Here is a 24,614-nt window from a genome sequence, read left to right on the forward strand (position 1 = left end):
ACATATGAGTGATAGATGGGGTTCATTTATTTGCTTTCTAAAGCAGCTTTGCTTGGAGAAACCTTCATTTTCTCTTATCACAGTGTTTATAACTTTCATCCTTTCCATATCATTTCCTCTCCGATCGTTCGATCCTCACCACATAAAGATGTTCCCCCCGTATCCTTCGCTCCTTAATTACGCTGCCCCGTAAATTCATTCCCCTAATTTGCTCTAACACTTCCTCCGGTTTGTTCTCCTTCAGCAGCAACAGGTAAAACAGCCCGGTGGGTGAGAGAACCCTCGGCAGGTCGGCCAGCACCCGGTCCGTTACGACTCTCCCATCAGCACCGCCGGCCCAGGCGTGAACCAACGTTTGACCAACGTCCACCGAAGAGCGAAACTCATCGATGTGTTCTTCCAGCGAGGCTGTTGCATGTGCGGTTGTTGCGACCGGTTGCGTCGGCACGTACGGTGGATTGAACACGAGCAAATCGACACTCGTCGGCCGTAGTCCAGCAAGTAAGTCCATATTTACAACATCCACCCGGGAGCCGTTTAAATGTGCAGTTTTTTGGGTCATTCGACATGCGTTCGGATTTAGGTCGAACCCGATGCAGTGCGTCTGCCCGGCGGGAAGATGTTTGCTCAGTGCGACAATAACCACACCGCTGCCGGGACCGATCTCTACGCACAGCGAGGGTTGGCGTGCTTTTATCGTGTCGAGCTCGGCTTCTAGTGCGTCTAGCAGTAGGAACGTATCTTCCGCTGGTTCGTAAACCGTATCGTAATCGTGTGGTTCGAATTTATACACAGGGGTTTCCATTGCTGCGTGCGTGCGTGGTTTTGGGTGCCTTTTTGGGGGAAGTGTTTGTTTACAAATAACAAGCGGTGGTGAAATGTCAAAAGGGGGCTGGAAAAGGAAAAAGGAAAGAAAAGCATCTGGATAATTTTAAATATTTCCTGCAGACAAATGGAAGAAGTTTGTTGATGTCATAATTAGAAATAAAGTTAAATCTTTTTTCTGTCTCATTTTGCTACACAATACAAAGAGACGATAAAATTCCAAACAAACACAAACAGTTCGTCATCCACGCGACACACCATTCCCTTCACCCCCCATTGCTTTTCGATCAAAAACTGCTCGACTGTTTCGAGCGCGCTCGGTAAACGTCAACCGCTCGCCGCCTGACAGTCGAGCAGTTAACGTCCGCTTCGGGCTGCTTTTCAAACATAACGAACGCCATTTATGCCGCGCTCGCACCTTGTTTACAACGCTCCACAAATCGTAGTTGGCACCTTTCGTCGCAACATTTCCTGTTGCTGCGTGTTGTAAAAAACGGTGAAAAACTCGACCAAAAAGACGATCCCGAAAGACGGGCAACGGTGGTGAGAGCGAAAGGAAACACACACACACACAGAGCGATGGAGGACTTTCAGAAGATTGAAAAGATTGGCGAGGGTACGTACGGTGTGGTGTACAAGGGACGCAACAAGCACACCGGTGAGATCGTGGCCATGAAGAAGATCCGGCTGGAAACGGAGGACGAGGGCATCCCATCGACTGCGATCAGGTAAGGGGACAGTGTTCCCGTTGCACGTGATGTGGCGTATGTGTGTGTGCCCGTACTAACTCCCCCCTCCTTCCCACAGAGAGATCTCCCTGCTGAAGGAACTGAAGCACCGGAACGTGGTATCGCTGAAGGATGTGCTGATGGAGGAGAACCGGCTCTATCTAATCTTTGAGTTCCTGTCGATGGATCTGAAGAAGTACATGGACAGCCTGCCGCCGGAGAAGATGATCGATGCGGATCTGGTCAAGAGCTACATGTATCAGATCACGGCCGCGATGCTGTTCTGTCACCGTCGGCGCGTCCTGCACCGCGATCTGAAGCCCCAGAATCTGCTCATCAACAAGGAGGGCGTGATCAAGGTGGCCGACTTTGGGTTGGGCCGATCGTTCGGCATCCCGGTGCGCAACTACACACACGAGATCGTGACGCTGTGGTACCGGGCGCCGGAAGTGCTGCTGGGGTCGCTGCGCTACTCCTGCCCCGTGGACATCTGGTCGATTGGGTGTATCTTTGCCGAGATGGCCACCCGGAAGCCACTGTTCCAGGGCGATTCGGAGATCGATCAGCTGTTCCGGATGTTCCGCATACTGCGCACGCCGACGGATGACATCTGGCCGGGGGTGACCTCGCTGCCGGACTACAAATCCTCCTTCCCGTGCTGGACGCAGAACAATCTCGCTAGTCAGGTGTCGAATCTGGATTCGGCCGGTATCGATCTGCTGCAGAAGTGCCTTATCTACGATCCGATGCTGCGCATCTCGGCGAAGAAGATCCTCGAGCACAAGTATTTTGATGGGTTCGAGCGGTGCAACATCCCGACGGAGTAATTTTAGTTCCCCGTTTTTTTCTTCCCCTCTTGCGCTGTCAGGTGTTCTGCCATTCCTTTCCACTTCTTTTTTTCTCTCTCCAAGGTGCGCTCGTGAATTATGTTACTGAATTTGCGCGCGTGTTTGTGCTTGTGTGTTTGTCCGCGTGTGCCGAATTATTAGGAATTATTACTGTACATTTTTACACAAACAAAACACACACACACCACCTTTTTTCATTCCAAACTCTTTCTTTCCAATCTTCTCCGCCTCGTCGTCGTCGTCTTCGTTTAGTGTCCATTTTGTTGGACGTATGTCGATGTAAATATTCGTCTCGCGAAGAAAGGCCCCCGTTTGTCGTGTCCCATTTTTCTAAAAGCCATTCCTCTCCCACCCGCCAACACTACTCGACTCTCTGCACCGCTTTTGCGGGCTGTTCAGGCACTAGGAATTGTAAGTAATTATTTCACTTCGCTCCGTTATTAAAGAACAAATATTCTACAAAAATTTATTTAATAAACAATGTTCTTAGTAAAGCGACCACAAATCAATCGAGACGCGTTTACCGTTGAAACTGAGAGAAAAAAAACAATATTAACGTATCGCTACAACTTGCACTAACATTAATAACGTAAATAAGTATAAATGCCTAGGGAGAGATTGAGAGGAACGTTCCCACTAATGTTTCTGCTTACAATACACAAGTCTCTAGGGATTTTAAAGCTAGCATCATTACTTACCCTACGCGACTAAACTAACAAATAACAGCCTCTTGAAAGGAAACGCAAATGGCCTTCGATGTGTGTGTGTGTGTGTGTGTGATTGCTTCCCATCCCACTGTGTAACCCCCCCCTCCCCTTCACCCTTCCTCATCCAACGACATTGTCCGCTGGATGTCCTGAATCTCCTCAAACAGCAACCGCTTCCACTGCTCCACCGTCAAGTTCCGCGCATCGAGCGCATGATCGTACGGCTTCGGCGGTGGTCGCATCACATCCTCCTCGTAGTACCACACACTAACGTACGGATGGGCCAGCGCCTCGTCCACCGAAATCCTTTCCAGCGGATCAAACGCGAGCATGCGGCGCAGAAAGTCCCTTGCCGCATCGTTCGTCAGCTGGGGCACATTCGGCGATGCCATCCCCTCAAACACCTCGTCCGGAAACAGCTCCCCAAACGGACGGCCCGCCACCACCGGCTGATTGCTAATGTATCGCTGCGTGCCGGGTGTTGTGCGTGCGATAAACTCTGGCCGCGGCGTACCGAGCGTTTCGACGATGCGCATCCACTGGTCGACATGGTCGGTGCCGGGGAACAGGACCGCCCCCGTGATCAGCTCCGCCATGATGCAGCCGATCGACCATAGGTCCACCTTGGTGTCGTACTCCATGTTGAGGATGATCTCGGGCGCACGGTAGTGGCGCGTCACGACGTACTGCGTCATAGTGAAGCTGGTGTCGATGCTGCGCGCCAACCCAAAGTCCAGTATCTTGAGCGTACAGTTCTTGCGTACCACAATGTTGGAGGGTTTCAGGTCCCGGTGGATGATGCCGGCCGAGTGGAGGTAGCGAATGCCGCACAGCATTTGGTACACGAGGAAGGATATGCGCTCGTGGTCGAGCTTGGTACCGAACACGTGCTGCAGGCTGCTGTCCATCAGCTCGGTGAAGATGTACACATCGCGGAAGGTGTCGAGCGTTTGCTGCGGGGTGTAAGCGTACAGGAGCTTAATGATCTGGAAGATGTTGTTAGGAGAAGATGTTAGTTGCTGTAGTTGGAGAAGCAGAGAAAAAAGAAAGCCTCTCTCACATTGGGATGATCGACCAGCCGCATCAGCTTCAGCTCACGGTAGGCGCGCTTGGCAAAGGTAACATCCTGGAATGGTTGCGACAGCTTCTTCACTGCTAACCTTCTGCCCGTCTTTATATCCACGGCACTACTGTAATGTTGTGATAAGAACATTGATTAAATATTGCTAAATTATTGTTTTTTTTTTCTTCTAATTCTAGAGGCATTAAAGCTTACCACACGGCACCCTGTACACCGATCCCGATCGGCATCATGTGTGAGGCAGGAAAGCGAGCCGGCAGATGGAAGTAGAACTCATTCGAACTCGGTGGATTTGCTGGAGCATTGTCACCGCCGGCGGGTTTGTTGTGGACACCCTCCGTGCCCTCTGCAGCTTCCTCTTGAGATTGCATGCTGAAAAGAGGAGAGAGAGAGTGTCAGGTAAGCTTTTTAACCATTTTTGAGGAGTGTTCCCCTAAATTGGAGTGTTTATTTAGCGTAATGAAGGGAAACCATCGCACAGACACACAGAGAGAGACACACTGTAGTAGGCTGTGGGAAGACATGTTTGCCCGTTCGATTAGCACCTTTGGCTAATGTGCAATCTTTGGGCTGTGGGTGCCCCCCTCGAGCACAGTAAGCCGTGGGACTTTTTAACGAGCGTTACAAGAAGACACATTGTGCTGCGCATCGGACCCGGAAAAAAGCAGGCTACGGAAAAGGAAGGAAAAGGTGTGCTAACGGCCATTTAGTCCAGTACATAATGGAACCCATTCAACATGGGCGAGGAATTTATTGCCCTTCAAAAAAACTGGACGGGGAGCGTCCAGAGAAGCTCGAATCGAAGCGGAGAACAGGTTCGTCGTCTGATAAGAGTGTGATCTTCATTTCTTAAAACAAACGATGACACGCAGGGGGGTACCACCGTAGCTTCTAGTTGGTGAGTTTATGACAATCCCCCCCGCACTCGGGGAAGGTATCGGTAATGGAGATGAACTAATGGGTGTCTGATAATGTGAACGACCGCGGTGAGTGTGTGGTAATGGATCGGTATGACATCGGTGTGTGCCATCATTGTTTTTATTTCTAACTTCCCTTTTGCTCCTCCTTTTTAGATGACACGACCACCGCTCCTCCACCAAGTGCGGTGTACTGCATGAATCATCCAGTTCCGAATTGTCGGAATCGTTGGAGGGATAGTGGTGGGAACGAACGAGTTTGGAGGGTACGCTCTGGTGTGTGCGGTGATTGATTTGACGCCACATACAATGCGATAAACACGTCATCGTTCGCTAGCGTGAAATTCGCTCAATACGTGAGAGAGAGTGAGGGAGTAACATCATCAGTAGCGTCGTCGTCATCATACCGTTCACCACGTGCGAAGGGCACCAGCAGCAACTCACACAGACGGTTTGATCATGATGATGATGCTGGTGATGATTTGGGAAGGTTTTGAGAGAACGGTCGCGCACCCGCCTACTCGATCAAACGGTCGCGGATGTGTGGAGGTGATCGCAAATGTGTGTCTGTGTGTGCAGTATGGAGAGTAGGTCAACAAAGAGCGTACGGAACAACGTTGTCTAGCGCGTCAGGGGTGTTCAAGCGGGTAAGCCCTCAAATTTTGTTTCATTTTTATTATTTTTTTAAATGAAAAAATCCATTTTTTTAGGATGAAACTTCTTCCAAGTTTTACTTATAGAGCAGGCGGCATTCAAGGAATACTGCAAAATCGAATAATTTTTGGTCGTTCATGTGATACGCATGGAAATTGGACGATATAGGTTTACGAGACTTATTCAGCTCCACGCAGTCGGATAAGTCATCCCTTGCTACGGGGGGACAGTCCATACGAGGCTTGAACCCACGACGGACATGTTGTTAAGTTGTGCGAGTTGACTGTAGCAAGCGACGACCCGGCTCGAAAGTTCCTTTATGCCGGCCACAAGATCAGAGGAGGCGTGGTAAGCCCAAGCAGAAGTAAAAATGGAGGCATGGAGGTGTTCGCCATTTAAACCGGGATAACGCTGACGGAGCGATCTTGGACACTGCTGCACCAAACCAACACCAAAAAGCTGTGGTAACACTGGGTAAGTGAATAATCATTGGTCTATGTTGCGAGAAATGAGCATCGTTTTATAAACAAATAATTAATCAACATTTAGTAAAGGTGTCATTTTCAAATAAACACTACAGAGCGAAAGAATGTTTTTCGGTTAATAAAATTAATCATTTTTACAAATAGGTTTGAGGTGCAAAAATTTGAAGTAAAAAACTAATCACAAATGGATAACTCAATACCACCAAAATGCTCAAAATACCTACAAAAAGTCTCCTTTCATCAACACGATTTTCCCGATTTAAATAGTTTCCTCAAATGATACATGAAGAAGCTTAAGTTACTGTCTGAACAGTATATTACAGGGTTTTCCAGGAGTTCTCATAGCTGTGGGACACTTTATTGACTCCTTCTTACGTGTAATTAACTTAATGTAATGGGAATTGGACTCTATAGCACCCTTGTTGGACAAATAAAATTGGAATTTCCAAGTAGCCTGTCCAAAAAGGGTGCCAATAGAGTCCAATATCCGTCATATGAAGTTCACAGATGTTTCCCATAGCTACCGAAATAGCAATCCATACGTTCTTGTGTTTTGCAATTATATGACTAAAAATCTTTTCCAAAGGCCACCCTTTGCAGGTTGCTCACCCCTGGCAGAGAGAACAGCTCGCGCAACGCCCTTTCTAACACAGCTGATCCAGCCAAAAACGGGAGGGCAAACGGTTCTAGCTCCACCGTTCACACTCTGATCGGCGGTAAGTAACAGAAGGGAACACCACCACTACTAAACACACACATAGCGCCCTTTTTGTTACGTACGCGAGAGATGATGCTATATTGCGCGCCGCTTACTCACGCACAGTTCCGCGAACGCGCACGAACACGATCGCGCGACGTCATCGATCGGAGTTTCGCAAATCCAACCGAGCGCGCTGCCGCTGTTGGTGCACGGCAGTGTTGGGCCGTAACGCCTGGTATGTCTACCGTTTCCGACTGCGACGGTTGGGAACGTGATCGGCCGGGCGCCGGTCCTCGCTTTACTCATTTCGTTTTTGTTTTGGAATCTCCCAGATCGTGCGTGCGTGCGTGCGTGCGTCTGGCGTGAGTGCGTGAGTTACAGCTGACTAATGGAATTTTTCGTGTGCTCTCTCTCTCTCTATTTCTCTATCTCTGCAGATCGATGAGTCAGCTGGTGTGAAGAAGGATACCACAACTCACCTGGGTGGCGTGACGTTTGCTCGTCTTTTCGGAAGTTTTTGGCACCTTTGGAAGCAAACAGGAACAGCAGGAGGACAGCAGCGCGGACGAACTCGAATTGAACTCTGCACACGATCGCGAACGGTGTTGTGTGTGTACGTGTCTGTTGGCACGCGCTCGCGCACCACCTCCGTTTGAAGAAGCACAACACACCGTAAACAAAGAACTTTACATTCGCATACACACATACACACACCACACACGATCCAGAGACCCGTCGCAGGGCCAAACACGCGGGTAAGTTCCCTTTCGCACAAACCCACTCACTGGCACTGGCACAACAGCAGGAGCGTGAACTTTCTTTTCGTGTTTTTTTTCGAACCAAACTGTGCGTTAGAACAATAACATAAAAGCGCAACGTGTGCGCCACCCACAAGTGTTGTATATCCGCGGCAAAACACACTCCTTTGTGTCCGGCTCGTCAAGCGTGCGCGCGCGCGCTCACACACTCTTCAGGTGGCGGGCGCAAATAACACCGATCGCGACAACGGTGGACATCATCATCATCATCCGACGAACACACAACGCCAACAACATGATCTTTATACCTCGCGAGAAGAAATTGGAAGAGCGCAAAAAACAAACGCGACCGATCGCAGCGCCGGGATGCTTAAGACTGTGTTACCCCGCGACGATGTTGCGCGAGCGTGCGCGCATGTTCGACTGCGTTCGCGCTCACAAACAACAACCACGACGACGACGACGACGTCGTTACCGCCAGCCCAACCAGCCGCGGCTACCGCTGTCTTGTGGCCGCGGGACAAGTTTTTGTTCAATGAATCATCAAACGTGCAGAACAAGACACACACAGACAGACAGCCATACGGTGCTGTGGGCCCCCTGCCGTGCCGCGGCCTAAAGGTGTGTTTTGTTAGTCCATTGGCGCACACCTACGGGTCCGGTCGCGCGCAGTGAGCATCAAACTCCCGTTCGCGTACTCTCTCTCTCTCTCTCTCTCTCTCTCTCTCTCTCTCTCTCTCTCTCTCTCTCTCTCTCTCTGTCTGTGGTGCGCGCAATCGCTCGCGCAACAAGGGACGTTTTGGAAAGGGACGCTCGTACTGATAATCGAAACCGCAATCAATGCAATCGCTGTTGATGACGTCGTGTTTGGGAGACGGCTTTTCGGCTTCTTTTTGAGGGAAGGGACAGTCCGCTCTCTCATACTCTCTTTTAAATTGCAACACTCACCCTACCACCCCCCCGGGTTTGCATATTGGGACATAATACGGCTTGTGCTGCTGCCTCTAGTTTACTTAATGCTGGGAAACTCCACAACGCTCCCACCCAAGGTTTTTTTTTTTTTTTTTCGGGGCGGATGTGCGTTCGTTCAGGGACTTTTGGTAGCTAGATCAATAGGTCGAAGCACGGAATGTCCACAAGGGCCACCGCACGTCCTCGTTTGTTTTAGGGGGGAAACCAGCGTGTTAAAGGTCACAGTTATTGCAGATGTGTTTATCTACCAACCAGTTCCGGGATAGTTTTATTGGACCAGTTTTAATGAGCATAAATGTTCGGAGTAGGGCTTTAGTAGAACATTGGAAAGATATCTTTAGAAAGATAATATGAAGAGTATAATACGGTGTATAGTACAGTGAAGTCTCTCTAAGGTGTAGTCTGTCAAGAATAATTGTTTCTTTAAGATGCAAATGTTCATGGTTTGAAGATGATCATCTCTCTAATTTCTCCAAGTTGCATATGCGATTTGGCTGACTAGATTTTCTCAAGGTGAATACAGTCAACTCTCTCTTACATATTTGAGAGGCGATGGGACTGTCGAATAAGAGGGGTTTTCAAATTACAGAGGTTGAAAGTGAATGAAAGGTCCATACAAACAAGAAAGAGAAAGAACATTTAGTATGCAGCCTTAACTGTTGCTATAGGAAACTGCGAACAGAATCGCCAATTTGAGCTTACATCTTTCAATAACCTTGGCAACACCATACACAAATATAAGGGATACAGATTTCAGAGGTTTTCCAAATTAGAGGGACAAAAATGTACTGGAAGTAAAGGGACTGTAAAAATGCCCAAATAAGAGAGGTTTTTCAAATTGGAGAGGTGTCAAATACAAGAGAGTTCACTGTACTTGGAATTGGAGTAGGTAAGTAGGTCTCTTGGAAGTACACCTTAGGCAGACTTCAGTCTAATTCCATCAACAATTCAATATTTACAAACTTGGCAACGACCTGGAGTGACAATTACGAAACTACAGCGCGTAATTGACAGGCTTCTTATCAAAGTTTTTGTTTGTCATTTATAGTGTCTTTCCAATACCTTTGTGTGGCAATTCTTGTTAAAGTCTTTATTAGGGCTAAAGTTATTTTCAGGAGGTATATCTTATGTTCTGAAGAACTCTGTTAATTTATTTTTTTTATTAATTGAATCCTGAATTCAAAATTGTCTTGGTTTGGCGATCTATGGGACTACGCGCATGAGATGCTTTCCAGAATTGTCAAAGGTTAGGACCATTTGGCGGACATTAAGGTTGAATTACGAACAGGAATCAAAGTTAGGGTAGGGTTGACCTATAAAATAAGGACCTCTAATGGTGAACTGGAGTTGATAGGAAAAAGATACTGGAGTAGATAAAATAAAGAAAGTCTCATCCGGATAGACTATGGTAGACTACCAGAGATTAATACCAAGAAAGCCAAGCAACTAAGAGGATCGAGCGAATTTAGCAGATCAGTTATACTTGATGTTCAAAATATAGAGAAGAAAAGCGAAACACAAAAACATTAAAATCAGAGTGCAGCATTCACAACAATTTTGGAGACGAAAACTACCAAAGTTTGTCGAAAACGTAAAAAGCATACGTAAAGGCAATCCAGAAGTCATTGGAGCACCTCAAAGTTGTTTAGGGTTGACTCTATGACTATTTGTAGGTATGATAAACGGCTTAAAATGTGCTTTTATGACTGGGAGGAACATCCGGACACCGGACGCGTTCATTACGCGTCTAATGCCCTCCTCCATTCATACTGCGATAAGCTAAGCGCAAATGCAGAGAGCAGACACACACACGGGAGATGATGTGTTACGCTATTGCAAGCTGGTGTGACAAATGGACAACAATGCTATCTTACACGGGGCAGCAAACCGAAAAAGGGAATTGCCTGTTCCATTCGGAAAGACAACAGCACGCACGTGCTTTTTTGCCCGAGTCGCCCGAGTTATAAGCAGCAGGAAGGAGAAGGTGACGCCATCGGTTAGAATATCAGCGCCTCTGCTTATCTCTCACCGGGGAGAAGATGATTCATGGTGCCCCCACATGTGTGAAGAAAGCGATATGGAACGGTTTGATGACCCCCAAAAGCACGTGCCCCCAAGTGCCCTAGTTGTTGGCTTTAGATACATTTCTAAAGCACAATTTGGAACAGTGTTATCTGCGCAAATCATTCATTCAAAGGCTTTCGGTCGTTATGAATCATATAATAACAAACTTCTAGAATAAACTGGGGGGCGCGCACGTTTTATCGTCAGCCACTGGGTCTTTACGATGGCCTAGTCTGCAGTAAGCCACTCAGTAAGCCACCATGCCAAACATACACGAGATATGCAGGCGCCTTTATAGCATGATTGAATCATAAATCGCAAACATGTCCAGCTGGGACCTTGAACACTACGTACGGTCCGGCCATTGATAAGGCACGCGACAAGCCCCCCCTAACCGCTTCGCTTTATCATTTTTGTAGACTCAGCCCGATCTTAATGGAAAGTCCAAAAGCCGCCATTTCAGCACAGACGAGAGCTTGTTGGTTCCTTGATATATGGTACATTTTTTGGGGGCCCCGGCGCATAAACTGACGTGACTCATCGACGGCTGGCAGATGGCAGATGAAGAAGCTGACGAGACGCCACCACCAGCGCTTGATCGACAAAGATTCGTCCCGTTGCTTCAAAATGTCACGGCGGTGAAGTGAAAAGCTCCGTGTGGCGCGCCTCTGTGATCCAGAAAAAGCAGGTTTTTTTATCACCCAGACACTGGCAACCGGCCTGGCCAGCCGACACACCGACATAGGGAACGCGATCACGATGATGAGTCAGCGATGCTGTTCCTTTCATCGTTTCACATCGAAGATCGAAGATAGCAGCTCTCTCGCTGCAAATCAAATGCAAATTTTCTCACGAATATTGTGTTACCAAGATTGGCGAGGTTTTGGCGCTCAAAGCGCTTCTTCGTGCCGCCGCGCAATGCTCGATCAGCTGGCAATGCGCGAGAAGGGTATCTCTCGCAGAGAGCTGCGCGTATTGCTCTCGGTGGCGCATGTTGGCGCGTTCTCGCGGTCCATTGCGCAACACTGGAGCGGCGGCGGCCGTTGTTTACGGCAGTGACGTCAGAGAAGATATGTGTCGGTGTGGTGCCGGTCTTGTGATTGCCATGGTCAGGGTAAGCACGCGCTCGTTGATGATTCATGCGCCTCGCGCGCGCGCTTGCCGGCTTCTTCCTGCGTGTGACGAAACGCGCGTTCATTGAAGAGAAAGAGTAGCACAGAGAAAGGGATGAGGAAAGGACAGGTTACTATCGTGTGATTGTACGAGATAAGCTTACACATACACAATCTATCAATTCCTGCTAATTGCTTCCTAATTCCTGCTGATAAATGGCGTGCATGATGTATCAGTCTAACAGAAAGAGGGAGGAGCAACAACGGGCAATTAGAGATTACTGCTGTACGGTGGTATGGTGAGCAAATAGCAATCGGATAAAAGATAATTCATGTGTTTGATGATCGACTGTAAACACGTGTTAGTGACACGTGTTAAAAAGGACAAATATGCAGATATTTTTTTTAAATGAGAGAAAACGCCTACGTTCTGTGCTCTCACGTTTTCTAGTGGTATACTGCCTTATCTCTGGTATTAGGCGCTTATCACATGCTCTTATCATGCGAGAGGAAAGATGACGGGCGGAGTGTGTATCGTTTCTCTCGCTCCTTCCGCTACCTCTGAAGGATGCTGCGACCAATCGAAACGCTACTAACGCGGACCAAAATACCAGGCATCGTAACAGGAGATCATCCAAATCAGGAGGTAGCTCTATCGATCCACACTCTCACCATGTCTCGCACTCATTAGTGTGAGAAGATCTAACGCTCCTCTCTCTTATTGGGCGCTTATCACATGCTCTTATCACACGAGAGAAAAGATGACGAGGAGAGTGTGTATCCTTTCTCTCGCTCCTTCCGCTACCTCTAAAGGATGCTGCGACCAATCGAAACGCTACTAACGCGGACCAAAATACCAGGCATCGTAACAGGAGATCATCCAAATCAGGAGGTAGCTCTATCGATCCACACTCTCACCATGTCTTGCTCTCGCTAGTGTGAGAAGATCTAACGCTCCTCTCTCTTATTGGGCGCTTATCACATGCTCTTATCATGCGAGAGGAAAGATGACGGGCGGAGTGTGTATCGCTTCTCTCACTCCTTCCGCTAGCTTAGAGGGATGCTGCGGCCAATCGAAACGCTTCCAGCGTGGACCAAAATACCAGGCATCATACCAGGAGATCATCCAAATCAGGAGGTAGCTCTATCGATCCACACTCTCACCATGTCTCGCTCTCGCTAGTGTGAGAAGATCTAACGCTCCTCTCTCTTATTGGGCGCTTATCACATGCTCTTATCATGCGAGAGGAAAGATGACGAGCAGAGTGTGTATCGCTTCTCTCGCTCCTTCCGCTACCTCTGAAGGATGCTGCGACCAATCAAAACGCTACTAACGCGGACCAAAATACCAGGCATCGTAACAGGAGATCATCCAAATCAGGAGGTAGCTCTATCGATCCACACTCTCACCATGTCTTGCTCTCGCTAGTGTGAGAAGATCTAACGCTCCTCTCTCTTATTGGGCGCTTATCACATGCTCTTATCACACGAGAGAAAAGATGACGAGGAGAGTGTGTATCGCTTCTCTCGCTCCTTCCGCTACCTCTAAAGGATGCTGCGACCAATCGAAACGCTACTAACGCGGACCAAAATACCAGGCATCGTAACAGGAGATCATCCAAATCAGGAGGTAGCTCTATCGATCCACACTCTCACCATGTCTCGCTCTCGCTAGTGTGACGCTCCTCTCTCTTATTGGGCGCTTATCACATGCTCTTATCATGCGAGAGGAAAGATGACGAGGAGAGTGTGTATCGCTTCTCTCGCTCCTTCCGCTACCTCTAAAGGATGCTGCGACCAATCAAAACGCTACTAACGCGGACCAAAATACCAGGCATCGTAACAGGAGATCATCCAAATCAGGAGGTAGCTCTATCGATCCACACTCTCACCATGTCTTGCTCTCGCTAGTGTGAGAAGATCTAACGCTCCTCTCTCTTATTGGGCGCTTATCACATGCTCTTATCATGCGAGAGGAAAGATGACGGGCGGAGTGTGTATCGCTTCTCTCACTCCTTCCGCTAGCTTAGAGGGATGCTGCGGCCAATCGAAACGCTTCCAGCGTGGACCAAAATACCAGGCATCATACCAGGAGATCATCCAAATCAGGAGGTAGCTCTATCGATCCACACTCTCACCATGTCTCGCTCTCGCTAGTGTGAGAAGATCTAACGCTCCTCTCTCTTATTGGGCGCTTATCACATGCTCTTATCATGCGAGAGGAAAGATGACGAGCAGAGTGTGTATCGCTTCTCTCGCTCCTTCCGCTACCTCTGAAGGATGCTGCGACCAATCAAAACGCTACTAACGCGGACCAAAATACCAGGCATCGTAACAGAAGATCATCCAAATCAGGAGGTAGCTCTATCGATCCACACTCTCACCATGTCTTGCTCTCGCTAGTGTGAGAAGATCTAACGTTCCTCTCTCTTATTGGGCGCTTATCACATGCTCTTATCATGCGAGAGGAAAGATGACGGGCGGAGTGTGTATCGCTTCTCTCACTCCTTCCGCTAGCTTAGAGGGATGCTGCGGCCAATCGAAACGCTTCCAGCGTGGACCAAAATACCAGGCATCATACCAGGAGATCATCCAAATCAGGAGGTAGCTCTATCGATCCACACTCTCACCATGTCTTGCTCTCGCTAGTGTGAGAAGATCTAACGCTCCTCTCTCTTATTGGGCGCTTATCACATGCTCTTATCATGCGAGAGGAAAGATGACGAGCAGAGTGTGTATCGCTTCTCTCGCTCCTTCCGCTACCTCTGAAGGATGCTGCGACCAATCAAAACGCTACTAACGCGGACCAAAATACCAGGCATCGTAACAGGAGATCATCCAAATCAGGAGGTAGCTCTATCGATCCACACTCTCACCATGTCTCGCTCTCGCTAGTGTGACGCTCCTCTCTCTTATTGGGCGCTTATCACATGCTCTTATCATGCGAGAGGAAAGATGACGAGGAGAGTGTGTATCGCTTCTCTCGCTCCTTCCGCTACCTCTAAAGGATGCTGCGACCAATCAAAACGCTACTAACGCGGACCAAAATACCAGGCATCGTAACAGGAGATCATCCAAATCAGGAGGTAGCTCTATCGATCCACACTCTCACCATGTCTCGCTCTCGCTAGTGTGAGAAGATCTAACGCTCCTCTCTCTTATTGGGCGCTTATCACATGCTCTTATCATGCGAGAGGAAAGATGACGAGCAGAGTGTGTATCGCTTCTCTCGCTCCTTCCGCTACCTCTAAAGGATGCTGCGACCAATCAAAACGCTACTAACGCGGACCAAAATACCAGGCATCGTAACAGAAGATCATCCAAATCAGGAGGTAGCTCTATCGATCCACACTCTCACCATGTCTTGCTCTCGCTAGTGTGAGAAGATCTAACGCTCCTCTCTCTTATTGGGCGCTTATCACATGCTCTTATCATGCGAGAGGAAAGATGACGGGCGGAGTGTGTATCGCTTCTCTCACTCCTTCCGCTAGCTTAGAGGGATGCTGCGGCCAATCGAAACGCTTCCAGCGTGGACCAAAATACCAGGCATCATACCAGGAGATCATCCAAATCAGGAGGTAGCTCTATCGATCCACACTCTCACCATGTCTCGCTCTCGCTAGTGTGACGCTCCTCTCTCTTATTGGACGCTTATCACATGCTCTTATCATGCGAGAGGAAAGATGACGAGGAGAGTGTGTATCGCTTCTCTCGCTCCTTCCGCTACCTCTGAAGGATGCTGCGACCAATCAAAACGCTACTAACGCGGACCAAAATACCAGGCATCGTAACAGAAGATCATCCAAATCAGGAGGTAGCTCTATCGATCCACACTCTCACCATGTCTTGCTCTCGCTAGTGTGAGAAGATCTAACGCTCCTCTCTCTTATTGGGCGCTTATCACATGCTCTTATCATGCGAGAGGAAAGATGACGGGCGGAGTGTGTATCGCTTCTCTCACTCCTTCCGCTAGCTTAGAGGGATGCTGCGGCCAATCGAAACGCTTCCAGCGTGGACCAAAATACCAGGCATCGTAACAGGAGATCATCCAAATCAGGAGGTAGCTCTATCGATCCACACTCTCACCATGTCTCGCTCTCGCTAGTGTGAGAAGATCTAACGCTCCTCTCTCTTATTGGGCGCTTATCACATGCTCTTATCATGCGAGAGGAAAGATGACGAGCAGAGTGTGTATCGCTTCTCTCGCTCCTTCCGCTACCTCTGAAGGATGCTGCGACCAATCAAAACGCTACTAACGCGGACCAAAATACCAGGCATCGTAACAGGAGATCATCCAAATCAGGAGGTAGCTCTATCGATCCACACTCTCACCATGTCTTGCTCTCGTTAGTGTGAGAAGATCTAACGCTCCTCTCTCTTATTGGGCGCTTATCACATGCTCTTATCACACGAGAGAAAAGATGACGAGGAGAGTGTGTATCGCTTCTCTCGCTCCTTCCGCTACCTCTAAAGGATGCTGCGACCAATCGAAACGCTGCTAACGCGGACCAAAATACCAGGCATCGTAACAGGAGATCATCCAAATCAGGAGGTAGCTCTATCGATCCACACTCTCACCATGTCTTGCTCTCGCTAGTGTGAGAAGATCTAACGCTCCTCTCTCTTATTGGGCGCTTATCACATGCTCTTATCATGCGAGAGGAAAGATGACGGGCGGAGTGTGTATCGCTTCTCTCGCTCCTTCCGCTACCTCTGAAGGATGCTGCGACCAATCAAAACGCTACTAACGCGGACCAAAATACCAGGCATCGTAACAGGAGATCATCCAAATCAGGAGGTAGCTCTATCGATCCACACTCTCACCATGTCTCGCTCTCGCTAGTGTGACGCTCCTCTCTCTTATTGGACGCTTATCACATGCTCTTATCATGCGAGAGGAAAGATGACGGGCGGAGTGTGTATCCTTTCTCTCGCTCCTTCCGCTACCTCTAAAGGATGCTGCGACCAATCAAAACGCTACTAACGCGGACCAAAATACCAGGCATCGTAACAGGAGATCATCCAAATCAGGAGGTAGCTCTATCGATCCACACTCTCACCATGTCTCGCTCTCGCTAGTGTGACGCTCCTCTCTCTTATTGGACGCTTATCACATGCTCTTATCACACGAGAGAAAAGATGACGAGGAGAGTGTGTATCCTTTCTCTCGCTCCTTCCGCTACCTCTAAAGGATGCTGCGACCAATCGAAACGCTACTAACGCGGACCAAAATACCAGGCATCGTAACAGGAGATCATCCAAATCAGGAGGTAGCTCTATCGATCCACACTCTCACCATGTCTTGCTCTCGCTAGTGTGAGAAGATCTAACGCTCCTCTCTCTTATTGGGCGCTTATCACATGCTCTTATCATGCGAGAGGAAAGATGACGAGCAGAGTGTGTATCGCTTCTCTCGCTCCTTCCGCTACCTCTGAAGGATGCTGCGACCAATCAAAACGCTACTAACGCGGACCAAAATACCAGGCATCGTAACAGAAGATCATCCAAATCAGGAGGTAGCTCTATCGATCCACACTCTCACCATGTCTTGCTCTCGCTAGTGTGAGAAGATCTAACGCTCCTCTCTCTTATTGGGCGCTTATCACATGCTCTTATCATGCGAGAGGAAAGATGACGGGCGGAGTGTGTATCGCTTCTCTCACTCCTTCCGCTAGCTTAGAGGGATGCTGCGGCCAATCGAAACGCTTCCAGCGTGGACCAAAATACCAGGCATCATACCAGGAGATCATCCAAATCAGGAGGTAGCTCTATCGATCCACACTCTCACCATGTCTTGCTCTCGCTAGTGTGAGAAGATCTAACGCTCCTCTCTCTTATTGGGCGCTTATCACATGCTCTTATCACACGAGAGAAAAGATGACGAGGAGAGTGTGTATCCTTTCTCTCGCTCCTTCCGCTACCTCTAAAGGATGCTGCGACCAATCGAAACGCTACTAACGCGGACCAAAATACCAGGCATCGTAACAGGAGATCATCCAAATCAGGAGGTAGCTCTATCGATCCACACTCTCACCATGTCTCGCTCTCGCTAGTGTGACGCTCCTCTCTCTTATTGGACGCTTATCACATGCTCTTATCATGCGAGAGGAAAGATGACGAGGAGAGTGTGTATCGCTTCTCTCGCTCCTTCCGCTACCTCTGAAGGATGCTGCGACCAATCAAAACGCTACTAACGCGGACCAAAATACCAGGCATCGTAACAGGAGATCATCCAAATCAGGAGGTAGCTCTATCGATCCACACTCTCACCATGTCTCGCTCTCGCTAGTGTGACACTCCTCTCTCTTATTGGACGCTTATCACATGCTCTTATCATGCGAGAGGAAAGATGACGGGCGGAGTGTGTATCCTTTCTCTCGCTCCTTCCGCTACCTCTAAGGGATGCTGCGACCAATCAAAACGCTACTAACGCGGACCAAAATACCAGGCATCGTAACAGGAGATCATCCAAATCAGGAGGTAGCTCTATCGATCCACACTCTCACCATGTCTCGCTCTCGCTAGTGTGACGCTCCTCTCTCTTATTGGACGCTTATCACATGCTCTTATCACACGAGAGAAAAGATGACGAGGAGAGTGTGTATCCTTTCTCTCGCTCCTTCCGCTACCTCTGAAGGATGCTGCGACCAATCGAAACGCTACTAACGCGGACCAAAATACCAGGCATCGTAACAGGAGATCATCCAAATCAGGAGGTAGCTCTATCGATCCACACTCTCACCATGTCTTGCTCTCGCTAGTGTGAGAAGATCTAACGCTCCTCTCTCTTATTGGGCGCTTATCACATGCTCTTATCATGCGAGAGGAAAGATGACGAGCAGAGTGTGTATCGCTTCTCTCGCTCCTTCCGCTACCTCTGAAGGATGCTGCGACCAATCAAAACGCTACTAACGCGGACCAAAATACCAGGCATCGTAACAGAAGATCATCCAAATCAGGAGGTAGCTCTATCGATCCACACTCTCACCATGTCTTGCTCTCGCTAGTGTGAGAAGATCTAACGCTCCTCTCTCTTATTGGGCGCTTATCACATGCTCTTATCATGCGAGAGGAAAGATGACGGGCGGAGTGTGTATCGCTTCTCTCACTCCTTCCGCTAGCTTAGAGGGATGCTGCGGCCAATCGAAACGCTTCCAGCGTGGACCAAAATACCAGGCATCATACCAGGAGATCATCCAAATCAGGAGGTAGCTCTATCGATCCACACTCTCACCATGTCTTGCTCTCGCTAGTGTGAGAAGATCTAACGCTCCTCTCTCTTATTGGGCGCTTATCACATGCTCTTATCACACGAGAGAAAAGATGACGAGGAGAGTGTGTATCCTTTCTCTCGCTCCTTCCGCTACCTCTAAAGGATGCTGCGACCAATCGAAACGCTACTAACGCGGACCAAAATACCAGGCATCGTAACAGGAGATCATCCAAATCAGGAGGTAGCTCTATCGATCCACACTCTCACCATGTCTCGCTCTCGCTAGTGTGACGCTCCTCTCTCTTATTGGACGCTTATCACATGCTCTTATCATGCGAGAGGAAAGATGACGAGGAGAGTGTGTATCGCTTCTCTCGCTCCTTCCGCTACCTCTGAAGGATGCTGCGACCAATCAAAACGCTACTAACGCGGACCAAAATACCAGGCATCGTAACAGGAGATCATCCAAATCAGGAGGTAGCTCTATCGATCCACACTCTCACCATGTCTCGCTCTCGCTAGTGTGACGCTCCTCTCTCTTATTGGACGCTTATCACATGCTCTTATCATGCGAGAGGAAAGATGACGGGCGGAGTGTGTATCCTTTCTCTCGCTCCTTCCGCTACCTCTAAAGGATGCTGCGACCAATCAAAACGCTACTAACGCGGACCAAAATACCAGGCATCGTAACAGGAGATCATCCAAATCAGGAGGTAGCTCTATCGATCCACACTCTCACCATGTCTCGCTCTCGCTAGTGTGACGCTCCTCTCTCTTATTGGACGCTTATCACATGCTCTTATCACACGAGAGAAAAGATGACGAGGAGAGTGTGTATCCTTTCTCTCGCTCCTTCCGCTACCTCTGAAGGATGCTGCGACCAATCGAAACGCTACTAACGCGGACCAAAATACCAGGCATCGTAACAGGAGATCATCCAAATCAGGAGGTAGCTCTATCGATCCACACTCTCACCATGTCTTGCTCTCGCTAGTGTGAGAAGATCTAACGCTCCTCTCTCTTATTGGGCGCTTATCACATGCTCTTATCATGCGAGAGGAAAGATGACGAGCAGAGTGTGTATCGCTTCTCTCGCTCCTTCCGCTACCTCTGAAGGATGCTGCGACCAATCGAAACGCTACTAACGCGGACCAAAATACCAGGCATCGTAACAGGAGATCATCCAAATCAGGAGGTAGCTCTATCGATCCACACTCTCACCATGTCTCGCTCTCGCTAGTGTGACGCTCCTCTCTCTTATTGGACGCTTATCACATGCTCTTATCATGCGAGAGGAAAGATGACGAGGAGAGTGTGTATCGCTTCTCTCGCTCCTTCCGCTACCTCTGAAGGATGCTGCGACCAATCAAAACGCTACTAACGCGGACCAAAATACCAGGCATCGTAACAGGAGATCATCCAAATCAGGAGGTAGCTCTATCGATCCACACTCTCACCATGTCTCGCTCTCGCTAGTGTGACGCTCCTCTCTCTTATTGGGCGCTTATCACATGCTCTTATCATGCGAGAGGAAAGATGACGAGGAGAGTGTGTATCGCTTCTCTCGCTCCTTCCGCTACCTCTAAAGGATGCTGCGACCAATCAAAACGCTACTAACGCGGACCAAAATACCAGGCATCGTAACAGGAGATCATCCAAATCAGGAGGTAGCTCTATCGATCCACACTCTCACCATGTCTTGCTCTCGCTAGTGTGAGAAGATCTAACGCTCCTCTCTCTTATTGGGCGCTTATCACATGCTCTTATCATGCGAGAGGAAAGATGACGGGCGGAGTGTGTATCGCTTCTCTCACTCCTTCCGCTAGCTTAGAGGGATGCTGCGGCCAATCGAAACGCTTCCAGCGTGGACCAAAATACCAGGCATCATACCAGGAGATCATCCAAATCAGGAGGTAGCTCTATCGATCCACACTCTCACCATGTCTCGCTCTCGCTAGTGTGAGAAGATCTAACGCTCCTCTCTCTTATTGGGCGCTTATCACATGCTCTTATCATGCGAGAGGAAAGATGACGAGCAGAGTGTGTATCGCTTCTCTCGCTCCTTCCGCTACCTCTGAAGGATGCTGCGACCAATCAAAACGCTACTAACGCGGACCAAAATACCAGGCATCGTAACAGGAGATCATCCAAATCAGGAGGTAGCTCTATCGATTCACACTCTCACCATGTCTTGCTCTCGTTAGTGTGAGAAGATCTAACGCTCCTCTCTCTTATTGGGCGCTTATCACATGCTCTTATCACACGAGAGAAAAGATGACGAGGAGAGTGTGTATCGCTTCTCTCGCTCCTTCCGCTACCTCTAAAGGATGCTGCGACCAATCGAAACGCTGCTAACGCGGACCAAAATACCAGGCATCGTAACAGGAGATCATCCAAATCAGGAGGTAGCTCTATCGATCCACACTCTCACCATGTCTTGCTCTCGCTAGTGTGAGAAGATCTAACGCTCCTCTCTCTTATTGGGCGCTTATCACATGCTCTTATCATGCGAGAGGAAAGATGACGGGCGGAGTGTGTATCGCTTCTCTCACTCCTTCCGCTAGCTTAGAGGGATGCTGCGGCCAATCGAAACGCTTCCAGCGTGGACCAAAATACCAGGCATCGTAACAGGAGATCATCCAAATCAGGAGGTAGCTCTATCGATCCACACTCTCACCATGTCTCGCTCTCGCTAGTGTGAGAAGATCTAACGCTCCTCTCTCTTATTGGGCGCTTATCACATGCTCTTATCATGCGAGAGGAAAGATGACGAGCAGAGTGTGTATCGCTTCTCTCGCTCCTTCCGCTACCTCTGAAGGATGCTGCGACCAATCAAAACGCTACTAACGCGGACCAAAATACCAGGCATCGTAACAGGAGATCATCCAAATCAGGAGGTAGCTCTATCGATCCACACTCTCACCATGTCTTGCTCTCGTTAGTGTGAGAAGATCTAACGCTCCTCTCTCTTATTGGGCGCTTATCACATGCTCTTATCACACGAGAGAAAAGATGACGAGGAGAGTGTGTATCGCTTCTCTCGCTCCTTCCGCTACCTCTAAAGGATGCTGCGACCAATCGAAACGCTGCTAACGCGGACCAAAATACCAGGCATCGTAACAGGAGATCATCCAAATCAGGAGGTAGCTCTATCGATCCACACTCTCACCATGTCTTGCTCTCGCTAGTGTGAGAAGATCTAACGCTCCTCTCTCTTATTGGGCGCTTATCACATGCTCTTATCATGCGAGAGGAAAGATGACGGGCGGAGTGTGTATCGCTTCTCTCGCTCCTTCCGCTACCTCTGAAGGATGCTGCGACCAATCAAAACGCTACTAACGCGGACCAAAATACCAGGCATCGTAACAGGAGATCATCCAAATCAGGAGGTAGCTCTATCGATCCACACTCTCACCATGTCTCGCTCTCGCTAGTGTGACGCTCCTCTCTCTTATTGGACGCTTATCACATGCTCTTATCATGCGAGAGGAAAGATGACGGGCGGAGTGTGTATCCTTTCTCTCGCTCCTTCCGCTACCTCTAAAGGATGCTGCGACCAATCAAAACGCTACTAACGCGGACCAAAATACCAGGCATCGTAACAGGAGATCATCCAAATCAGGAGGTAGCTCTATCGATCCACACTCTCACCATGTCTCGCTCTCGCTAGTGTGACGCTCCTCTCTCTTATTGGACGCTTATCACATGCTCTTATCACACGAGAGAAAAGATGACGAGGAGAGTGTGTATCCTTTCTCTCGCTCCTTCCGCTACCTCTAAAGGATGCTGCGACCAATCGAAACGCTACTAACGCGGACCAAAATACCAGGCATCGTAACAGGAGATCATCCAAATCAGGAGGTAGCTCTATCGATCCACACTCTCACCATGTCTTGCTCTCGCTAGTGTGAGAAGATCTAACGCTCCTCTCTCTTATTGGGCGCTTATCACATGCTCTTATCATGCGAGAGGAAAGATGACGAGCAGAGTGTGTATCGCTTCTCTCGCTCCTTCCGCTACCTCTGAAGGATGCTGCGACCAATCAAAACGCTACTAACGCGGACCAAAATACCAGGCATCGTAACAGAAGATCATCCAAATCAGGAGGTAGCTCTATCGATCCACACTCTCACCATGTCTTGCTCTCGCTAGTGTGAGAAGATCTAACGCTCCTCTCTCTTATTGGGCGCTTATCACATGCTCTTATCATGCGAGAGGAAAGATGACGGGCGGAGTGTGTATCGCTTCTCTCACTCCTTCCGCTAGCTTAGAGGGATGCTGCGGCCAATCGAAACGCTTCCAGCGTGGACCAAAATACCAGGCATCATACCAGGAGATCATCCAAATCAGGAGGTAGCTCTATCGATCCACACTCTCACCATGTCTTGCTCTCGCTAGTGTGAGAAGATCTAACGCTCCTCTCTCTTATTGGGCGCTTATCACATGCTCTTATCACACGAGAGAAAAGATGACGAGGAGAGTGTGTATCCTTTCTCTCGCTCCTTCCGCTACCTCTAAAGGATGCTGCGACCAATCGAAACGCTACTAACGCGGACCAAAATACCAGGCATCGTAACAGGAGATCATCCAAATCAGGAGGTAGCTCTATCGATCCACACTCTCACCATGTCTCGCTCTCGCTAGTGTGACGCTCCTCTCTCTTATTGGACGCTTATCACATGCTCTTATCATGCGAGAGGAAAGATGACGAGGAGAGTGTGTATCGCTTCTCTCGCTCCTTCCGCTACCTCTGAAGGATGCTGCGACCAATCAAAACGCTACTAACGCGGACCAAAATACCAGGCATCGTAACAGGAGATCATCCAAATCAGGAGGTAGCTCTATCGATCCACACTCTCACCATGTCTCGCTCTCGCTAGTGTGACGCTCCTCTCTCTTATTGGACGCTTATCACATGCTCTTATCATGCGAGAGGAAAGATGACGGGCGGAGTGTGTATCCTTTCTCTCGCTCCTTCCGCTACCTCTAAAGGATGCTGCGACCAATCAAAACGCTACTAACGCGGACCAAAATACCAGGCATCGTAACAGGAGATCATCCAAATCAGGAGGTAGCTCTATCGATCCACACTCTCACCATGTCTCGCTCTCGCTAGTGTGACGCTCCTCTCTCTTATTGGACGCTTATCACATGCTCTTATCACACGAGAGAAAAGATGACGAGGAGAGTGTGTATCCTTTCTCTCGCTCCTTCCGCTACCTCTAAAGGATGCTGCGACCAATCGAAACGCTACTAACGCGGACCAAAATACCAGGCATCGTAACAGGAGATCATCCAAATCAGGAGGTAGCTCTATCGATCCACACTCTCACCATGTCTTGCTCTCGCTAGTGTGAGAAGATCTAACGCTCCTCTCTCTTATTGGGCGCTTATCACATGCTCTTATCATGCGAGAGGAAAGATGACGAGCAGAGTGTGTATCGCTTCTCTCGCTCCTTCCGCTACCTCTGAAGGATGCTGCGACCAATCAAAACGCTACTAACGCGGACCAAAATACCAGGCATCGTAACAGAAGATCATCCAAATCAG

General features: G+C 48.9%; 3 protein-coding genes and 1 long non-coding RNA gene across 5 annotated transcripts; 2 read left to right on the forward strand and 2 right to left on the reverse strand.

The window, feature by feature from the left end:
• Nucleotides 1-3: 3 nt before the first annotated feature.
• On the reverse strand, nucleotides 4-875 carry LOC120901286 (methyltransferase N6AMT1). Its single transcript, XM_040309021.1, has one exon. The coding sequence runs from the start codon at nucleotides 803-805 to the stop codon at nucleotides 110-112; it is 696 nt and encodes a 231-aa protein (XP_040164955.1). The 5' UTR covers nucleotides 806-875; the 3' UTR covers nucleotides 4-109.
• A 321-nt stretch (nucleotides 876-1,196) lies between these two features.
• LOC120903081 (cyclin-dependent kinase 1) lies at nucleotides 1,197-2,906 on the forward strand. The gene is made up of 2 exons (XM_040312296.1): nucleotides 1,197-1,553; nucleotides 1,633-2,906. Exons 1-2 carry the CDS (start codon nucleotides 1,405-1,407, stop codon nucleotides 2,378-2,380), a joined length of 897 nt encoding a protein of 298 aa, XP_040168230.1. The 5' UTR covers nucleotides 1,197-1,404; the 3' UTR covers nucleotides 2,381-2,906.
• On the reverse strand, nucleotides 2,839-8,140 carry LOC120903080 (stress-activated protein kinase JNK-like). Of its 2 annotated transcripts, none has more exons than XM_040312294.1 (4): nucleotides 7,425-8,140; nucleotides 4,385-4,561; nucleotides 4,169-4,298; nucleotides 2,839-4,094 (listed from the first exon to the last, which is right to left on the reverse strand). In XM_040312294.1, the coding sequence occupies exons 1-4, from the start codon at nucleotides 7,649-7,651 to the stop codon at nucleotides 3,219-3,221; spliced, it is 1,410 nt and encodes a 469-aa protein (XP_040168228.1). In that variant the 5' UTR covers nucleotides 7,652-8,140; the 3' UTR covers nucleotides 2,839-3,218. The 2 variants fall into 2 exon arrangements, with proteins under 2 accessions (XP_040168228.1, XP_040168229.1); XM_040312295.1 differs by lacking the exon at nucleotides 7,425-8,140 and adding an exon at nucleotides 6,855-6,950.
• Nucleotides 6,169-7,489, forward strand: LOC120903082. Its single transcript, XR_005739532.1, has 3 exons — nucleotides 6,169-6,234; nucleotides 6,832-6,961; nucleotides 7,383-7,489. It is a non-coding gene; the product is annotated as an uncharacterized LOC120903082 (long non-coding RNA).
• Nucleotides 8,141-24,614: the final 16,474 nt, after the last annotated feature.

This window comes from Anopheles arabiensis, chromosome 3, assembly GCF_016920715.1.
Source record: "Anopheles arabiensis isolate DONGOLA chromosome 3, AaraD3, whole genome shotgun sequence".
Taxonomy (NCBI): Eukaryota; Metazoa; Arthropoda; class Insecta; order Diptera; family Culicidae; genus Anopheles; species Anopheles arabiensis.